This window comes from Prionailurus viverrinus, unplaced genomic scaffold (assembly GCF_022837055.1).
Source record: "Prionailurus viverrinus isolate Anna unplaced genomic scaffold, UM_Priviv_1.0 scaffold_35, whole genome shotgun sequence".
NCBI classification, from domain to species: domain Eukaryota; kingdom Metazoa; phylum Chordata; class Mammalia; order Carnivora; family Felidae; genus Prionailurus; species Prionailurus viverrinus.
The window spans coordinates 2,031,656-2,048,580 of record NW_025927605.1 but is presented as its reverse complement, the minus strand read 5'-3'; the positions used below and the strand labels follow the sequence as shown (position 1 = coordinate 2,048,580).

Here is a 16,925-nt window from a genome sequence, read left to right as displayed (position 1 = left end):
TTATTTTTTTAAGGGTTACATACTCAGTCATTTTATGGATGAAATAATGGCTGTCAAAATAATCCTATTGCTGTAACAAGATTAGTCCTGGGTTGATGATAATTATGGAAAATTCCTGATGGGTCCTTAGGAGTTCATTGTATATTAATCTTTATTCATTTGTATATGTTTAAATTTTCCCTTAATAGTTTTTTTTTTTTAATTATGGTACTATAGTTTGGTTAAAACATTAGTTAACTATGGTCAATCTGTATTGGGGGATTTGGGGACAATACAGAATTATAGACAAAATGACGATAGCTTTGAATTGTTTACTATAGTTATATGTCCATGACTCTCCACTTTTATGCATGAAATGTTCCATAAAAGAAAAAAAAAGTAAAATACAAAAACAAACAAACAAAAAACACCACATGAACTTGGATGAAAGGTGTTGACTGCTACCCCTGTGTAGTTTCTTGGCTAGTGTCTTGGCCTCTGAATTGTTAAAACTGATCTTAACAAAGAACCTGGGTTGCTCAATTTAGGAAAAGGCTGTTTTTCTAAGAAAAATGTAGAATGTTGCTTTCAAGCTATGAGAATGTAAATTCCCTGGGGGTAGAGACCTGTGGGTGTTCATCTTCATTGGTATCCTGCCACTAGTGGATATTTAGTAGTATCTATTGAATTAACTAATCATATAAAGTTCCATAAAATTCAAAAGAATTTTACAGCTGTTAGAGGATTTCTGTGGATGTGGCCAAAATTTATACTGTTTCAGCAAACGTTTAACAGTGAGATTTGTTTTAAGCTACCCACCAGGTTGTAAATAGCCTAAGAGCAGAGACATTGTGTTCTCATTCACTTCGGTGTCTTCCGAAGCCTAACCCATATTAGGCCTTCACAAGTATTTGCTGAATGAATGCTTATGCAGTTTTGTAGAACCCTTTCCACTGTTTTCTCTCTCACCCATCCTCTCAACTCTAGCCCCACAGCATGGAACCACAGGTTACTCTAAATGTGACTTTCAAAAATGAAACTCAAAGCTTTCTGGTTTCTGATCCAGAAAATACAACTTGGGCTGATGTTGAAGCTATGGTGAGTGTTACTTTGTTTCTCCATATTTTAAGCCTAATTTTTCCAAAGATAGCAATTTTTAGCAATGTTGTTTCATAGCTGTCATATTTACCTTTTCTAGGACTTTTGGAAAATTACTTTTGACAGGGGTTCAATATTCATGTAGGCGATGTTCTCCCCACCCCCAAGAGAATAAACAAATTCCTTAATTTGCAGCTAGACTTGGAAAACCTGTTAATTTTAGAAACAGTCTAAGGAATGAATTGGGGTGGCTTCCACCCTAACCAGGCCCCAGGGAAATGTTCTCCTGCCTGAGAGCAGATATGTTACTGTAGTTTGTGAACCAGCAAGGATATAACCTAAGTTTTGCAAGAGCTAATTGTTATTGCTAGCTCAGAGGTCAAGTATCTAGAAGTTTAGCAAAGGGGCCCCAGGCTGGCTCAGTCAGCAGAATGTGTGACTCTGGATCTTGAGGTTGTGTTTTCAGGTGCCTAGTGGGGTGTAGAGATTGCTTAAAATTTTTTAAAGATCTTAAAAAAAAAAGTTGAGCATGGGGCACCTGGGTGGCTCAGTCTGTTGAGCATCCAACTTCGGCTCAGGTCGTGATCTCAGGGTTCGTGGGTTCGAGCCCCATGTCAGGCTCTGTGCTGACAGCTTGGAGCCTGGAACCTGTTTCAGATTCTGTGTCTCCCTCTCTCCCTGCCCCTCCCTTGCTTGTGCTCTATCTCTCAAAAATAAATAAAATATTAAAAAAAAAAAGTTGAGCAGAAAAAACTCCCACAGGTGCTTAGCAGTTCATCTGTTCTTTTGTTGTTGTCAATGCCCTCCCTCCTCTTGGTTTGCCCTTTGTACTCTTCTGGTTTTTGTTTGCTTTGCAGTAGTGAATGTTTTACTTCCTTTGTAACTGTTTATCCAGCAAAACCCTTTGGTAAAAACCTGCTTTTATTTGGTTATGTGCTATGAAAACTAAAAAGAAAAAGAAATGGTGGAAAGATTTCAAAAGATGATCTGAACTAGTCCTCTGTCTTCCAGCAAATATTTCTTTATTCTGGCCTAAACAGATGGTTATCCAGAAAGTTGGGGTGTTTGTCAAATGATCTGAAAAATCAAACACAGTTATTTTTCTTTTTCTAGTAGTTAAATGAGTTGACAGCTTGCCTTTTTTCCTTACTGTAAATTTTAAATTATAAAAGTATAATATACATGCCTGTTATAAGAAGTAAAGCAATCCAAACACATACTAAGAAAAAGTTAATATGCCTCTATTCATTTCTCTTCCATCCACTGTTCCCACCTCTTTGTTAACCATTGTTAACAGCCTTGGATATAGTTACCCACATTTTCCATGTTCATACAGATATCATCTTAGGAACATACTGTAAACATAATTCTGCAGCTTGCCTTTTTTCCCAGCAGGATGTTATAGACAGTTCTCAATGAATAGATAAGGATCCAGGGTCATCCTTTTTAAATCTATAGATTGTCCACAGTATTTTGGTGTTGTCATACCATAATTTAACCATTTCTAATTGAAAGATTGTTTCTAGTTTTTTTTTTTAATTGAGATATAATTGCCATATAACATTATATTAGTTCCAGGTATATAGTATAATGACTCTAAATTTGTATATATTGCAAAATGATCACAATAAGTCTAGCTAACATCTGTCACCACGTGTAGTTAAAAAATTTTTTCTTGGGGCTCCTGGGTGGCTCAGTCGGCTAAGTGTCCGACTTCAGCTCAGGCCATGATCTCGCAGTTTGTGAGTTCGAGCCCCGCGTCGGGCTCTGTGCTGACAGCTCAGAGCCTGGAGCCTCCTTCGGATTCTGTGTCTCCCTCTCTCTGCCCCACCCCAGCTCACGCTCTGTCTCTTTCTGTCTGTCAAAAATAAATAAACATTAAAAAAAAAAATTTATAGAAAAAAAAATTTCTTATGAGAACTTCCTTAGCAACTTTCAAATATACAGCACATTATTAACAACTATATTCAGTATGCTGTACATTACATTCCCAGGACTTATTTATTTTATAACTGATAGTTTGTACCTTTTCACCACCTTCACCCATTTCACTCACCTCCCACCCCCTGCCTCTGGCAACCACCAGTGTGCTATCTGTATCTGTGAGTTCATTGTTGTTATTTCACTTACACAGTACCCTCAAGGTCAAAAGGGGTTTTTTGTTATTGTTGTTTTTCTTTTCACCATTATAAAATAAACTACAGGAGAGATCTCTTTGTGTATAAAACTTAAGCACTGTTTTGTAGGATAAAGTTTTCCAAAGAAAGATTAATGGGTCACAAGGCATGTGATTTTAATTTTTGATAGATACTGCCAGGTGCTTTACAGAACAATTGTAGCCAGTGCAGAAATATATGACAGTGCCCTGAATTTTTGACAACACTGGCTGTTATGGCTTTAAAATTTTTTTCACCGTTCTATTGAGATGACATCTCATTGCTTTAATTTGCATTGTTGTGACTAGCATTAAGGTTGAACATCTTTTCCTATACTCGTTAGTCACATTTGATCTCTCTTGAAAGAAATCTCCATACCTTTTTGCCAACGTTTACCTGGATTGTTTATCATAATGATTAGCAGTTTTGCAGATGATTTTTGTGTATTGCTGATAATAACCCTTGGTTATGAGTTGCAAATATTTCCCATCTATTCTTTGTCTTTTGACATGGTTTTCTTCTTTTATGCCATTTAAATGTTTAATTTTTTAAAGTTTTTTTAAATTTATTTTGGGAGAGAGCATAAGTGCACATGAGTGTGCCAACTGGGGAGGGACAGAGTGTCCTCAAAGAGAGAGAATCCCAGGCAGGCTCCGCACTGTCAGCATGGAGCCCAGTGCAGGGCTTGAACCCACGAACCATGAGATCACAACCTGAGCTGAAGTCAAGAGTCAGACGCTTAACTGGCTGAGCTACCCAGGCACCCCTAAATGTTTAATTTTTATGTAGTGAAATATGCTCACCCTTTCTTTTAGGACTTCTGGGTTTCTGTTACAATCTGCCTTTTTGATATGATGTATATACATTTCATTTGCAGGTAAAAGTTTCATTTGATCTGAACACTATTCAGATAAAATACCTGGATGAGGAAAATGAAGAGGTAAAGTATACGATGGTACCCATGGCCAGGTATCCAGAATAGGGATCTTATTTCTCAAGAATGATGGGGGATTGAAAAGTTCCGACTAATGTTTTCTCCTTTGTGTAGTGGTTTAAATGTACTTGATAACTGCATGTTCTTAGCTGACTGTGGAATCTGAGATGGAGTTGAGAAATAAGGAGTAAACATTGAAGAAGGAAATTTGGGAGATAACTTTTAAAACTATATAGTCCTATAGTTCAAACAGATCATAACTTGCCATTTAGCTTATAATAATAAAAATAATGACAAACCTTTATTGAGTGACTGCAATGTGTCAGACTAACAACAGTACTATGTATTGGGTATTACATTATTATCTCTTTTTTACCCATGAGGAAACTGAAGCCCAGAGAAGCTAAGTAACTTGCCCACAGGCACAAAATCTTGGAAATAGTAGAGTAGGGGTTCCTTCCATATACTCTGACTCCAGAGCCCAAGCTCTTAACCTCTATATTATGCTGCCTCTTAATGTACCTGAAATAAAGGAGGATACAGGAGTTAAGCAATGAAAGTCTTTAATTATTATTCACAGTTAGTTCATGATACTGGAAAAGCTGAATCCCTAACTTGAGATTGTTCATCTTATGTGTGAGGCTGGTCCTAGTAACAGAAATGTTACAATGACAGGAGGTTTATAATTCCCTGTTGCTTTTGTCCTTTTACAGGTATCCATCAATAGTCAAGGTGAGTTCCTAAGAGAACCTGCTTAACTTTACTTAAAAGCCTTAATCTGGGGGTGCCTGGGTAGCTCAGTCAGTTGTGGAACCAACTCTTGATTTTGGCTCAGGTCTAGATCTCAGAGTTGTGGGATCAAACCCCTGACTGGGATTCTCTCTCTCCCTCTCCCTGACCCACACATGCATGCATATTCTCTTTCTCTCTCTCAAAAAAGAAATTTTCAAGCCTTAATCTGTTGATGGGTGTATGCATTTCCATTTACACTAAGATCTTGCTGCACTATTTATTTTAGACTCGAATTTAACATACAGTAAATTGACATAACACTCACTTGTCCATGGGCATAAATTACATAGCAGATTTTTATTTTGTAGCAGTTTTTTGTATATACATTAGTGCCTTTGATTGGACCCTAAGGACAGCTTTAATGGAAGGTTCTCTTATGTTTAAGATGTTAATCTTTTGAAAATATGCCTCCCAGTTCAACACATACAACTCCATTCTCCCGATGTTGCCTTTGTCCCTGACTTGGTATATATGTTAATGTCACCTTACAAACAAGTGGTATCCCAGAGTGTATTTCTAAGATGGTTTGGTTGTTCAGAGCTTGGAGTTCATTTTCCCATAGGAACAATGTTGCGTTTAAAGGCTAGGCCCCGGGGCGCCTGGGTGGCTCAGTCAGTTAAGCGGCTGACTTCAGCTCAGGTCATGATCTCTCGGTCCATGAGTTCGAGCCCCGCGTCGGGCTCTGTGCTGACAGCTCAGACCCTGGAGCCTGTTTCAGATTCTCTGTCTCCCTCTCTCTGACCCTCCCCTGTTCATGCTCTGTCTCTCCCTGTCTCAAAAATAAATAAAAAACGTTTAAAAAAAAAAATTACAAAACAAAAAATAAAGGCTAGGTCCCTAGGCTAGCCCCCAAAAGCTTATTTTAACCAGCTGTAATGATAGAACAGGCATATATCATTTTATTGCATTTCGCTTTATTGTGCTTTGAAGATACTGCATCTTTTTTTTTTTTTTTTTTTTTTTTAACAAACTGAAGATTTGTGGCAACCCTGAGTCACTTTTTCCAGCAGCATTTGGTCACTTTGTGTCTGTGTCACATTTTGGTAATTCTCGCAGTATTTGAAACGTTTTCATTATTATTATATATAACGTGACAATCTGTGATCAGTGTTTATGACTTGGCTAAAATCTCAGATGATGGTTAGCATTTTTTAGCAATAAAGTATTTTTTAATTAAGATATGTACTTTTTTTTTTTTAGATATAATGCTATTACACACTTAATAGATTGCAGATAGTGGAAACATAACTTTTATATGCACTGGGAAACCAAAAACTTGATTTGACTTGCAATTTCCTGGTATTCGCTTTATTGCAGGAGTCTGGAACCAAACCTGCAATACAGTTGAGGTCTGCCTGGGTTAACACTGTCCATGAAGTCCCTTGTATCCCTAGTGGGAGGCAGCTGGGTTGAGGTTTTACAGCTGGAAGTCTCCAGTAGCAGAGAGAGGGAGAGAGATTTAAGAGGCAGAACTAATCTACATGTGGCTTCTGTTTGCAATGGGACAGGAAGGGAGTTTGTCAGCAAAAAGGCAGTAGCTGTTCATGTATAAGGATTGTAAGCAAAAAATTCTTAAAAGAAAGGATTGGCTGTACTTAAATAGAATCTTTTGGGGTGGTGAAGAAATAACACAGTATATTTATTCTTTGTCTTTTTAGGAGAATATGAAGAAGCACTTAAGGTAATGGTTATTTCATCTTATTTGCAAATAATATTTGTTAACTAAAACTTGAACCTGAATGCCATTAGCCATGAGGGGAAACTAACAAAACACAACAAAAACAGATTTTCAGGGAGATTATGATTAGTAGGGCATATCACTCAGCAAAAGGCAGCTCCTGATATAAAGATATTTTTCCCTCTCATTGTTGATCTTGGTGTCACCATGTAGGATTTAAAAATACAAGGAACTGTGTAGAATTATGCTTTCTGGTTCACATTTTTCATCTCCTTCCTTCACCTTTTGTTTTTGTTTTTGTTTTTTTAAGTAGGCTTCATGCCCAGCTTGGGGCTTGAACTCATGACCATGAGATCGAGTCAAATGCTCTACTGACTGAGCCAGCCAGGTGCCCCACCTTGTTTCCCATAGAATGTTATATATAAAGTGGGAGCATTTAAGGCATAAGCTATCCAGTTAACGATCTCTTGCTTGTCAATAGTGAAATAGAGCATTCCTCAAAGTCACATCTTTAAGGTGTGCCCAGCTGTCCTTTCATTACCACCTCTGTAATTAAGATTTTTCTTTAGGGGCGCCTGGGTGGCGCAGTCGGTTAAGCGTCCGACTTCAGCCAGGTCATGATCTCGCGGTCCGTGAGTTCGAGCCCCGCGTCGGGCTCTGGGCTGATGGCTCAGAGCCTGGAGCCTGTTTCCAATTCTGTGTCTCCCTCTCTCTCTGCCCCTCCCCCGTTCATGCTCTGTCTCTGTCTCAAAAATAAATAAATGTTTAAAAAAAAAAAAAAAGATTTTTCTTTAAAGTTTGGCTATCCTTTGGACTTCTGGGTGGCTCAGTTGGTTAAGCGTCCCAAATTTGGCTCAGGTCATGATCTCGCAGTCTGTGAGTTCAAGCCCCACATCGGGCTCTGTGCTGACAGCTCAGAGCCTGGAGGGTGCTTCAGGTTCTGTATCTCCCTCTCTCTCTCTCTCTGCTCCTCCCCTGCTCACTTGCTCACTCTCTCTCAAAAATAAACATTAAAAAAAAATTTAAAAGTTTACTATCTTTTATGAACTTCTAGTCCACAACAAAACTCTTTCGTATAATCACTTTTGGTCTAGGGAGGAAAGGGCAAGATTTTTTAAATTGGGAGCTGGATCTACCCTTTCTGTTGCCTGGTTAAAATTGCCGTTGTGGGTGCAACCTGATTCAACAGTTCAGCCAGCCTTCTTGGTTTTTACTCAGAAATCCTTATTTACCAGCCAGTCTCTTGGTTTTGGACATTCAGGCCCTTCCCTGGTTTCTCTTAGTTGAGCTGCTCATCTCTTAGTTATTTCATGCTTCATCATTTCCTTCTTCCCTAGTTTTCATGTGCTCTTCCTATTTCATCTTTGCTTTTAAGCTGTTGTAACATGCTTTTCCCCACATTCTTTCACCCTTGTCCCACTGGCTTTTCTCTTTCCCTATTCTCAGAAGCTACAGTAGTTTCACTAAAAAAAAAAAAAAAAAGTCTTCTACAGGCTTCAAAACTTTTCTCTTTCCCATGATCACTGTTTACCTATGCAGTCAGAAATCTCAGACCTCAGGAGTCTAGATGTTGTATAAGCCTGCCCTGTCTCAGGAAGCAAGAGTTTTTATACGTTTTTGCATGGTACTATATGATAGTTAAGATCCCATGTTTATATTTTGACACATTTCATTATACTAACTTTTTGAACAATTTTGTCCACAGACTTTGCCATACGTTTTATTAAATGTCTCTTGGTTTATGGTCTAGAAAAAAGGCTGGCAGACCAGCCAGTGGGCCAGCCATATGTTTTTATAAATAAAGTTTTATTGGAACCCAGCCATGCCTATTACGTATTGTCTGTGGCTGCTTTTGTGCAGACTTGAGCAGAAACTGTATGGCCTGCAAGCCTCAAATATTTATTATGTGGCCTTTTAAGAAGATTTGCTGATTCCTGATCTTAAAATAATACCTGTCCAACTTTTTGGCCTTAGAATGCTATTTTTATATGGAAGCTTGTGGCACCTGAGTGGCTCAGTCTGTTAAGCATCTGACTCTGGATTTTGGCTCAGGAGATGATCTCATGGTTCATGAGTTTGAGCCCTGTGAGTTCGGGCTCTGTGCTGGCAGTGAGGAGCCTACTTGTGATTCCCACCCCCCCTGCCCCTCCCCTGCCCACTCTCTCAAAATAAATCAGCTTTTAAAAAGTAAAATAAATGGAAGCTTACAATTGTTGTATAAAAATAGATAAAAGAACAGTTCATCAGGGGTGCCTGGGTGGCTCATTTGGTTGAGTGTCCCAATTCTTGGTTTTGGCTTGGGTCATGGTCTCACGCTTTGTGGGATTGAGCCCTGTGTCAGGCTCTATGCTAACAGTGCAGAACCAGCTTGGGATTCCCTCTCTCTGTGTCCTTCCCCTGTTTGTGTGCATGCACATGCTCGCTCGCTCTCTCTCTTAAATAAACATTTAAAAAAAAAAGAAAAAGAAAAGTAGTTCTTCTTGTCACTGGGTGACAAGTGGGGAGAGCTACAAACTCATAGACTTAGCCCCTGATCTCTTCATGCACACTGGAGTACCTTCATAGGATCTCAAATGCTCCTTGAAGTAGTTTTCAAAATAGCATTTTTAAGAAGATGCTCTTCAAAAAGAGGTGACCACTCAAGTATGCTTTCCACAGTACTATTCTTAATGGAAAAGTAAGTGCTTAATTATAGCATTTGGCTTTAAGTTTCTTGGGTTCTGGTAGTCTGGGATTGACTTTTTTGAAAATTTGAGATTAAAATCCATAAGTGGAATCCTACATAAAAACCAATTACGTAGAAAAGTTGTAACCCATTAATGAGAACATTTCACCTCACAAAGTGCTACATTAAATGTACTTTTGTGTTTTAGATAATAAAACCATTCCTAGGTAACATTTTGGTTAAAGAAACAGCAGGCTGACTAATAACATAGTATATGCCATTTGATTTAAGAAAATAAAGGTAAATGCTAATATTTTCAGCATAATTCACCCTGCCTCTTCTGATTAGATGTCTTTGGAATTTCATTTGGGAAAGGAGAATCACACGTTAACGTGTTTATTCCTAACATATGCTCTCAGATGGCGGTTAAGCAGGGAAACCTACTGCAGATGCAAGTCCATGAAAGCTCCCGGCTTGTCGAGGAAGCCCCGCTCCCAGCCGTAGCAGAAAAACGACCAGTTGTGAGGGCAGGGAAGAAGCCACTGGCCCATTATTCTTCACTGGTGAGAGTCTTAGGATCAGACATGAAGACCCCAGAGGAGCCTGCAGCACAGGTATGAAGGGAATGGACCCGTCTCTACGGTTTTTCTAGCCTGAGTGTCTTGTCCATAGTCCAACATTTGAGTTGTCCATCAACAATTTGGGAGTTGTGACAATCTCTGCCTGACTTTTTGAAACTGATAACTGGTTACTTCTGGAGAAGGGGCAATAGGATGATATACTTTGTTTTCCTTTTATACTTCTTCATACTTTTTTTTTAACCATTTATATTATTTGACAAAAGAAACCTCAGAGTACTACATTTCAGGAAAATTGTTATTTTTTTTTAAGTAGGTTCCATGCCCAGTGTGTGGCTTAAACTCATGACCCCAAGATCAAGAGTCCCATGGTCTACCGACTGAGTCAGCCAGGCACCCCAGGAAAATTATTTTAAACAGGGGCACCTGGCTGGGTCAGTCAGTAGACCATGTGGCTCTTGATGTCAGGGTTGTGAGTTCAAGCCCCATTCCATGTTGGGTATAGAGATTACTTAAAAAAATAAGAATCTTTTAAAAAACAAAAAACAGTCTCCAAGATCTTGGGTTGTGTTTCCTTGCAGCGGCTCCCACTTGCTCCCCATGACACAGACCAACCTCAAGACAAGCCCCCGGACTGGTTCACGAGCTACCTGGAGACAGTGAGTGTTCTCTCTGGGTTGGGTTTTAGCAGCAGTGTTGGCACAGGTGAAGTAGGGGAGAAATAGCAAACCGAACCGAAATGGCTGCTGCCTCTGGTGCAGGCGAATGAAGAGTGATAATGGTTCTGGTCAGGAAAGCTCCTCACTTCTACCGTATTGACTGGGAAAAGAGGGAGCCTACTTCTAAGGATGTAAGGGAAAGGAACTAGTCTCTGTGCTTGAGAAGGAAGAGGTTAGAAACTTACTCAGCAAAACAATTTCTTCGTGTCTTCTTTGAACCTGGTTAGCTGTGGAAGAGAATAGACCTTCTTTTGCTACATTTCTATTTGTTCAGTAGCTACTAGGTGTTTTATTATGTTCTTATGCTATACCAGAGACAGTGAGGTGTGTGGTATAACTAAGGTTTTCCCTTCTTCTGCTCTGTATTCTAGTTCAGAGAACAGGTGGTCAAAGAAACAGTTGAGAAACTGGAACAGAAATTACATGAGAAGCTTGTCCTCCACACCCCATCGTTGGGTTCCTGTCCCTCAGAGGTCTCCATGCCTATTTCAGAGGAAACACTGTTTCTACCGGAAAACCAGTTCAACTGGCATATTGCTTGCAGCAGCTGCCAAAGGAGGATCTTTGGTGTGCGTTACCAGTGCAGGTAAACAGTAACTTGGCTATTAGAAGACCTTTGAGCAGGCCTTTCTGGCATCCTGGATAGGTAAAAGCAAATTAGCACATACTCTGTCTCTGAGCATCATGCATAGATAGCAGCTCTGGATTGGAAATAAGCTATTCTCCACCCACAAGAAATACAATAACTATTTGAAGGGTAACTATTCAGATTGTTGTGTTCAGATGTACATTGAACTAACAAAACCAAAAACGATTAAAAAAAAAAAAAAAATGACAGAGCCAGACAAACTTACATTCCCCAAAGCAAAATTATATCACCACGGATTATCTCCCTGTTGTTCCAGGTGCTTTCATATCTTGCTTCCTCTCATGGATTGTCTTTTGAAATGCATACGTGTTAAGTCTCTTAATTCTCATTTTGTTAATAAGGAAACTTGAGACATGGCATGGCCAGGTGACATGCTCAGGTTACTGCCTAGCTGGTAATACAGTCAGTATAGAAGTCTAGTCTCCTATCTCACCACCTCTGGTACTTCCCACTCGCCATGCTTTTCCCCACAGCCTATGCCCGTCCTACAATATCTGTGAAGATTGTGAATCAGGGCCATATGCCCATGACTCCAACCACATCCTGCTGAAGCTACGGCGACCTGTTGTGGGTTCTTCTGAAGCATTCTCTCACCCAAGGCTCTCTGCCCCTCGTCTTCCTGCTGCTCTGGAACAAGCCAGGTAAAACCATAAGGAAAGGAGGCTTATTCTTTGATGGGAGTCTTGGTTCTGGTGATGGGATGTGAATCACAAAAATGCACAGTCTCCTTAGTTCCTATTCATTTCCAGTTGATGTGTGATGATGAGGACGATTACCCAAAGCTAATGAGACAGAAATGAAAACTATAGAAAGAAGTTAAACTAGAGGCTGGCACTGATGGAGGCTACAAATGGCTCAGAATAGCTTCAGGATTTGTGAGGATTTGACACTTTTCATTTGTTACCTCACAGGCTCCAGAAACAGGTTGACAAGAACTTTCTTAAAGCAGAAAAGCAAAGGTTGCGAGCCGAGAAGAAACAGCGAAAGGCAGAGGTCAAGGAACTCAAAAAGCAGCTTAAGCTCCACAGGAAGATTCACCTGTGGAGTTCCATCCACGGACTCCAGAGCCCCAGGTCCCCTTTGGGCCGACCCGAGAGCCTGCTGCAGTCAAACACCCTGATGTAAGCCCAGGGCCTGGGTGGGCACCAAGGTGGAGATCCAGCCTTCCAAAACCAGAACTTCAGCCAGGTTTTCTCTTATTTTTTGGCAGCCCCTAATAACACCCAAACTCTTAAAGCTTCCCATTCTCTAATCCTAGCATTCTTTTTTTTTCTTTTTTAAGTTTTATTTATTTTGAGATAGAGGGTGCAAGTTGGGGAAGGGCAGAGAGAGAAGGAGAGAGAATCCCAAGCAGGCTCCACACTGTCAGCACAGAGTCAGATACATGGCTTGACCACACCAACTGTGAGACCATGACCTGAGCCGAAGTCACACACTTAACCTACTGAGCCACCCAGGCGCCCTGATCCTAGTATTCTTACAGGGTGGTTTGGTAGTCATTGTTGACACTTGCTTTGTTGCGTTCTTCAGAAGGACAGCAACCAACAAGGTTCTAAACTGGCTGGTGTGACTTCTCTTCACTGGAGGCAGTTGGGATTTAAAGGACCTGACTCTCTAGTTCTTTTATTTATGGACCTTTATCCTCACCATAGTTTTTCAGCTCAGGAGTCACATCTGTCTTGTTTTTCAAATATTTTTAGAGGCACCTGGGTGGCTCGGTTGGTTGGGCATCCAACTCTTGACTTCCACTCAGGTTGTGATCTCACTGTTTTGGAATCGAGCCCCAAGTCAGGCTCTGCGCTGGCAGCACTGAGCTTGCTCGGGATTCTCTCCCTGTCTCTCTTGCCCTTCTCCACTCATGCACACATGTGCGTGCTCGCTCCCTCTCTCAAATAAATAAACTTTTTTAAAAATTACAGTTTTTTAAAAGATTTTTTTCAAGTAACATCTGTACCCAGCGTAAGGCTCAAACTCACAATCCCAAGATCAAGGGTCGCATGCTCTTCCAACTGAGCCAGCCAGGTGCCCGTAAAGATCTTATTTTTAAGTAGTCTGTGTACCCAGTGTGGGGCTCGAACCTACAACCCTGGGATCAAGAGTGTCCCACACTCCACTAACTGAGCCAGCTGGGCGCCCCCTATTATTTTTAAGGCAAACGAAGAGTCACTGTCAGCCTCTTGAATCACGGTGCTAGATATTCAGAAGCCATCATACCCATACCCAACACAAGTGACTACTATCTGAATTTCTGTTCAGGCTCCCTTTGCAGCCCTGTGCCCCAGTTATGCCAACCCTCAGTGCAGCGTTTGTGGATGAGAATTTGCCTGATGGGACTCACCTTCAGCCAGGAACCAAGTTTATCAAACACTGGAGGATGAAAAATACAGGAAACGTCAAGTGGAATGGAGACACAAAGGTATTTTTTTTTCCCACCCAGAATGTGAAGATGTGATTAGAAGTGACAGTGCTCAGTTTACAAGCTTGCTTTCTCTTGTCACTGTTCTTTTCAGCTCAAGTTCATGTGGGGAAACCTAACTTTGGCTTCTACAGAAAAGAAAGATGTTCTGGTTCCCTGCCTAAAGGCCGGCCATGTGGGTGTTGTGTCCGTGGAGTTCATCGCCCCAGCCTTGGAGGGAACGTACACTTCCCATTGGCGTCTTTCTCACAAAGGCCAGCAGTTTGGGCCTCGGGTCTGGTGCAGTATCATAGTGGATCCTTTCCCCTCCACAGAGAGCCCTGAGAACATTGAAAAGGGCATGATTAACTCAAGCAAAGCTGATGAGCTCACTTGCCAGCAAGAGGTGAATATTGGAAGGGTAAACTAAAGCTAAAACAGCCCACACACAGCTAGTTGTGCCTCCAGACATCTGGAAAACGTAGCTCCTCCCCCTCCCCCCAGCACATTAGTAAGCTTTTATTAGGCCTAGTCCTCAGGGGCTTTCTTTGCATGTCCTTAGGATCTTGGTGCAGTCATCCCTCAGTGCTTTTGTATCTCTTTGTAATGATGTTTGGCCAGCCTCTTTGCTGCAGGAGGGAAGGTAGGGCTGGCTGGCCTGTTGAACTGCTGGACTGATGGCTTTGCTCCTTAACCCTTACCTCTCCTGGATATCCACGTGTGTGTTCCGTAAATACTAATGAAGTCTTGCCTTTTTTTTTTAGTTGGTGCAGTTTTTTTAAGCAACTCCATTTATTAAATTTTTTTTTTTTTTTAACGTTTATTTATTTTTGAGACAGAGAGAGACAGAGCATGAACGGGGGAGGGGCAGAGAGAGGGAGACACAGAATCTGAAACAGGCTCCAGGCTCTGAGCCATCAGCCCAGAGCCTGACGCGGGGCTCGAACTCACGAACCGCGAGATCGTGACCTGAGCCGAAGTCGGACGCTTAACCGACCGAGCCACCCAGGCGCCCCAACAACTCCATTTATTAGTGTGTTACTAGTTTTTAGAGCATTTTACTGCTTAGATTTAGTTAACCAAGTTAATTTCCTGCTTTTGACTGTCGTCAACTATGGTTAACCTGACTTGTCGTTAAAGGAAGTTAGGTGAAGGGGGTTATTATTTTTACAACTTTTCTGTAAGTCTAAAATTACATCAGAACAAGTTTTAAAACATGTAGAGGTGCAGCAGTGTTTTGGTTTTTAGGGAGGCAGCTGCCACCTTACATTTTGAGTTCAGTTGAGGCCCTGACATTTGTCCCAATGGTTTTGTCTGTGTAGGAAGCTTTTCTTCTGGCTAAAGAAGACATTCAGCTTGATGAAGTAACTGAGCAGTCACAAGGGACAGGAACCTGCATCCCACAGAAGACAAAAAATGTTGCCAGTGAGAGGGAGCTTTACATCCCCTCCGTGGATCTACTGACTGCCCAGGTGGGAGAGTGAACACTTTGGGGGGCAAAGGACAAGGCAGTGGAGAAAGAGGCCTTACCCCCTTGAGGAGAAGGTGATATAGCCACAGGCAGTGCCCAGCAAGTTAGCCAGATGGCCACTTCGATCCATTCAGATGCAGAGTGGGAAGGAGGTCACCTGTGGAAGGAGGCCTCTGAACTAAATGTTTCCTCTCTGAGTTGGTAACTCGCGTGCTTCCCCACAGCTTCCCTTCAGTTGTCTCTTCACTTCTGCTTCTCTAGTTCATTTTCACCCCCACTGCATTTTCTCTCTCTCCTGCCACTTGGTTATTTGAACACCTAGTTCCCATTTCGCTCTCCTTGATTTCACTTGACTGAGGTGAGGCATGAATTTGAACAGAATCCAGGAAGGTGTGATGCTCAGTGGCCTACACATCCCAGCAGGACAAAACAGGACTCCAGCCTCCATGGCAAGTAGCCTAACATTGCCCTTTTTTCCTCCAGGACCTGCTGTCCTTTGAACTGTTGGATATAAACATTGTCCAAGAGTTGGAAAGAGTGCCCCACAATACTCCCGTGGGTAAGAATGTCATTCAACCCATATTGTTTATTAACGGACACAAAAGTGCTATACCCTAGACTCTGATAGGTAGTATCTTATTCTGAGAAAATAGATGACAAGGATTTCTCCCACCTTGTGACAGTAAAATTGCACCCATGCATCATGTCCCTTCTTTTTTTCTGTTGTCTGTCAGAGTCAACAATACATGGTGGTGTAAGACTTCCCCATGATAAAGGGACCCTTGGGGCGCTTGGCTTCCCAGTTGGTGGAGCATGAGGCTCTTGGTCTTGAGGTTGTGAGTTTGAGGCCCACACTGGGTGTAGAGATCACTTAAAAATGAAATCTTTAAGAAGTGGGGTGGGGGAGCCCTCTTCTCCATTTTTCTGTAAACATTATGTCCTTTTTTCCCTTTACATTCCTGGTTCTGTGTCTTGGCCGTGGCTTTTAAGGCCAGATGACTGATCTTTCCTGCATTCGTTGATCTGAGATACTTCCACACCTGATGGTCTGGAGAATTTTCTTTACAACAGGCCTTGAAGCATACTTAGGTTTGTTTTAGCCCTGCAGGAGGCAAGAAGCCTGTGAGCCGCTGCTTCTGAACCCTGTTTATGACGTGATGCTTTTTCTTGGTTGATGATTCTTCTGTCTTCATTCTGCAGATATGACTCCCTGCATGTCTCCTCTGCCGCATGACAATCCTTTAATAGAGAAGCCAGGCTTGGGGCAGATACAGGAAGAGAGCGAAGGGGCAGGATTTAAAGCACTTCCTGGTAGGGACTTCAATATTTGTAAAGTTTTTGCATTGTCCCCTTCCATATTATACCATTTTCATACATACTCCTCCTAACCTTCATATGGCACAGATAGTCAAGGCTATTCCTTGGCATGGTATCAGCATGGGAACATGAATGGAAGAAGCTCCTCCACACCAAATGCAGACAAGCTTTGTGTCTTTCAGATCCCACAGCATCAGTTAGGAGGAAGGCTGAGAACATTTCCTCAGTGGAGGAAGCAGAAGATGACCTGAGTGGGACCCAGTTCGTGTGTGAGACTGTAATCCGATCCCTTACCTTGGATGCTGCCCCGGATCACAAACCACCTTGCAGACAGAAATCCCCACACAGTGAGTGTCCCTGGGTTCCTCCACCTAGCAGGGTGGTGCTTGAATTGTGGCTGCCTGACCAGAGTAGAAAGAAGTGCTCTTCTTCACTGAGAGTGGAGGTTAGGTGATCTTTGTTAGACTTCAGGTCATGGTTGTTTCTTTAGACTC

The 16,925-nt window shown here is 41.6% G+C and overlaps 1 protein-coding gene across 4 annotated transcripts in view; it reads left to right on the top strand.

Annotated features, from left to right (window-relative positions):
* The window catches only part of NBR1 (NBR1 autophagy cargo receptor), a 28,765-nt gene that overhangs the window by 3,358 nt on the left and 8,482 nt on the right, over positions 1-16,925 (top strand). For 3 of the 4 annotated variants that reach the window (XM_047845856.1, XM_047845855.1, XM_047845857.1), the window contains 15 exons: positions 967-1,077; positions 4,111-4,173; positions 4,881-4,899; positions 6,618-6,640; positions 9,722-9,916; positions 10,462-10,539; positions 10,971-11,185; positions 11,722-11,889; positions 12,160-12,369; positions 13,505-13,664; positions 13,759-14,049; positions 14,966-15,115; positions 15,598-15,673; positions 16,315-16,425; positions 16,614-16,778. In XM_047845856.1, the coding sequence (XP_047701812.1) occupies positions 976-1,077; positions 4,111-4,173; positions 4,881-4,899; positions 6,618-6,640; positions 9,722-9,916; positions 10,462-10,539; positions 10,971-11,185; positions 11,722-11,889; positions 12,160-12,369; positions 13,505-13,664; positions 13,759-14,049; positions 14,966-15,115; positions 15,598-15,673; positions 16,315-16,425; positions 16,614-16,778 (2,026 nt within the window). In that variant the 5' untranslated portion in view covers positions 967-975. Of the gene's footprint in view, positions 1-966; positions 1,078-4,110; positions 4,174-4,880; positions 4,900-6,617; positions 6,641-9,721; positions 9,917-10,461; positions 10,540-10,970; positions 11,186-11,721; positions 11,890-12,159; positions 12,370-13,504; positions 13,665-13,758; positions 14,050-14,965; positions 15,116-15,597; positions 15,674-16,314; positions 16,426-16,613; positions 16,779-16,925 lie in introns of those variants that run through there. The other variant, XM_047845858.1, reaches the window with a different exon arrangement.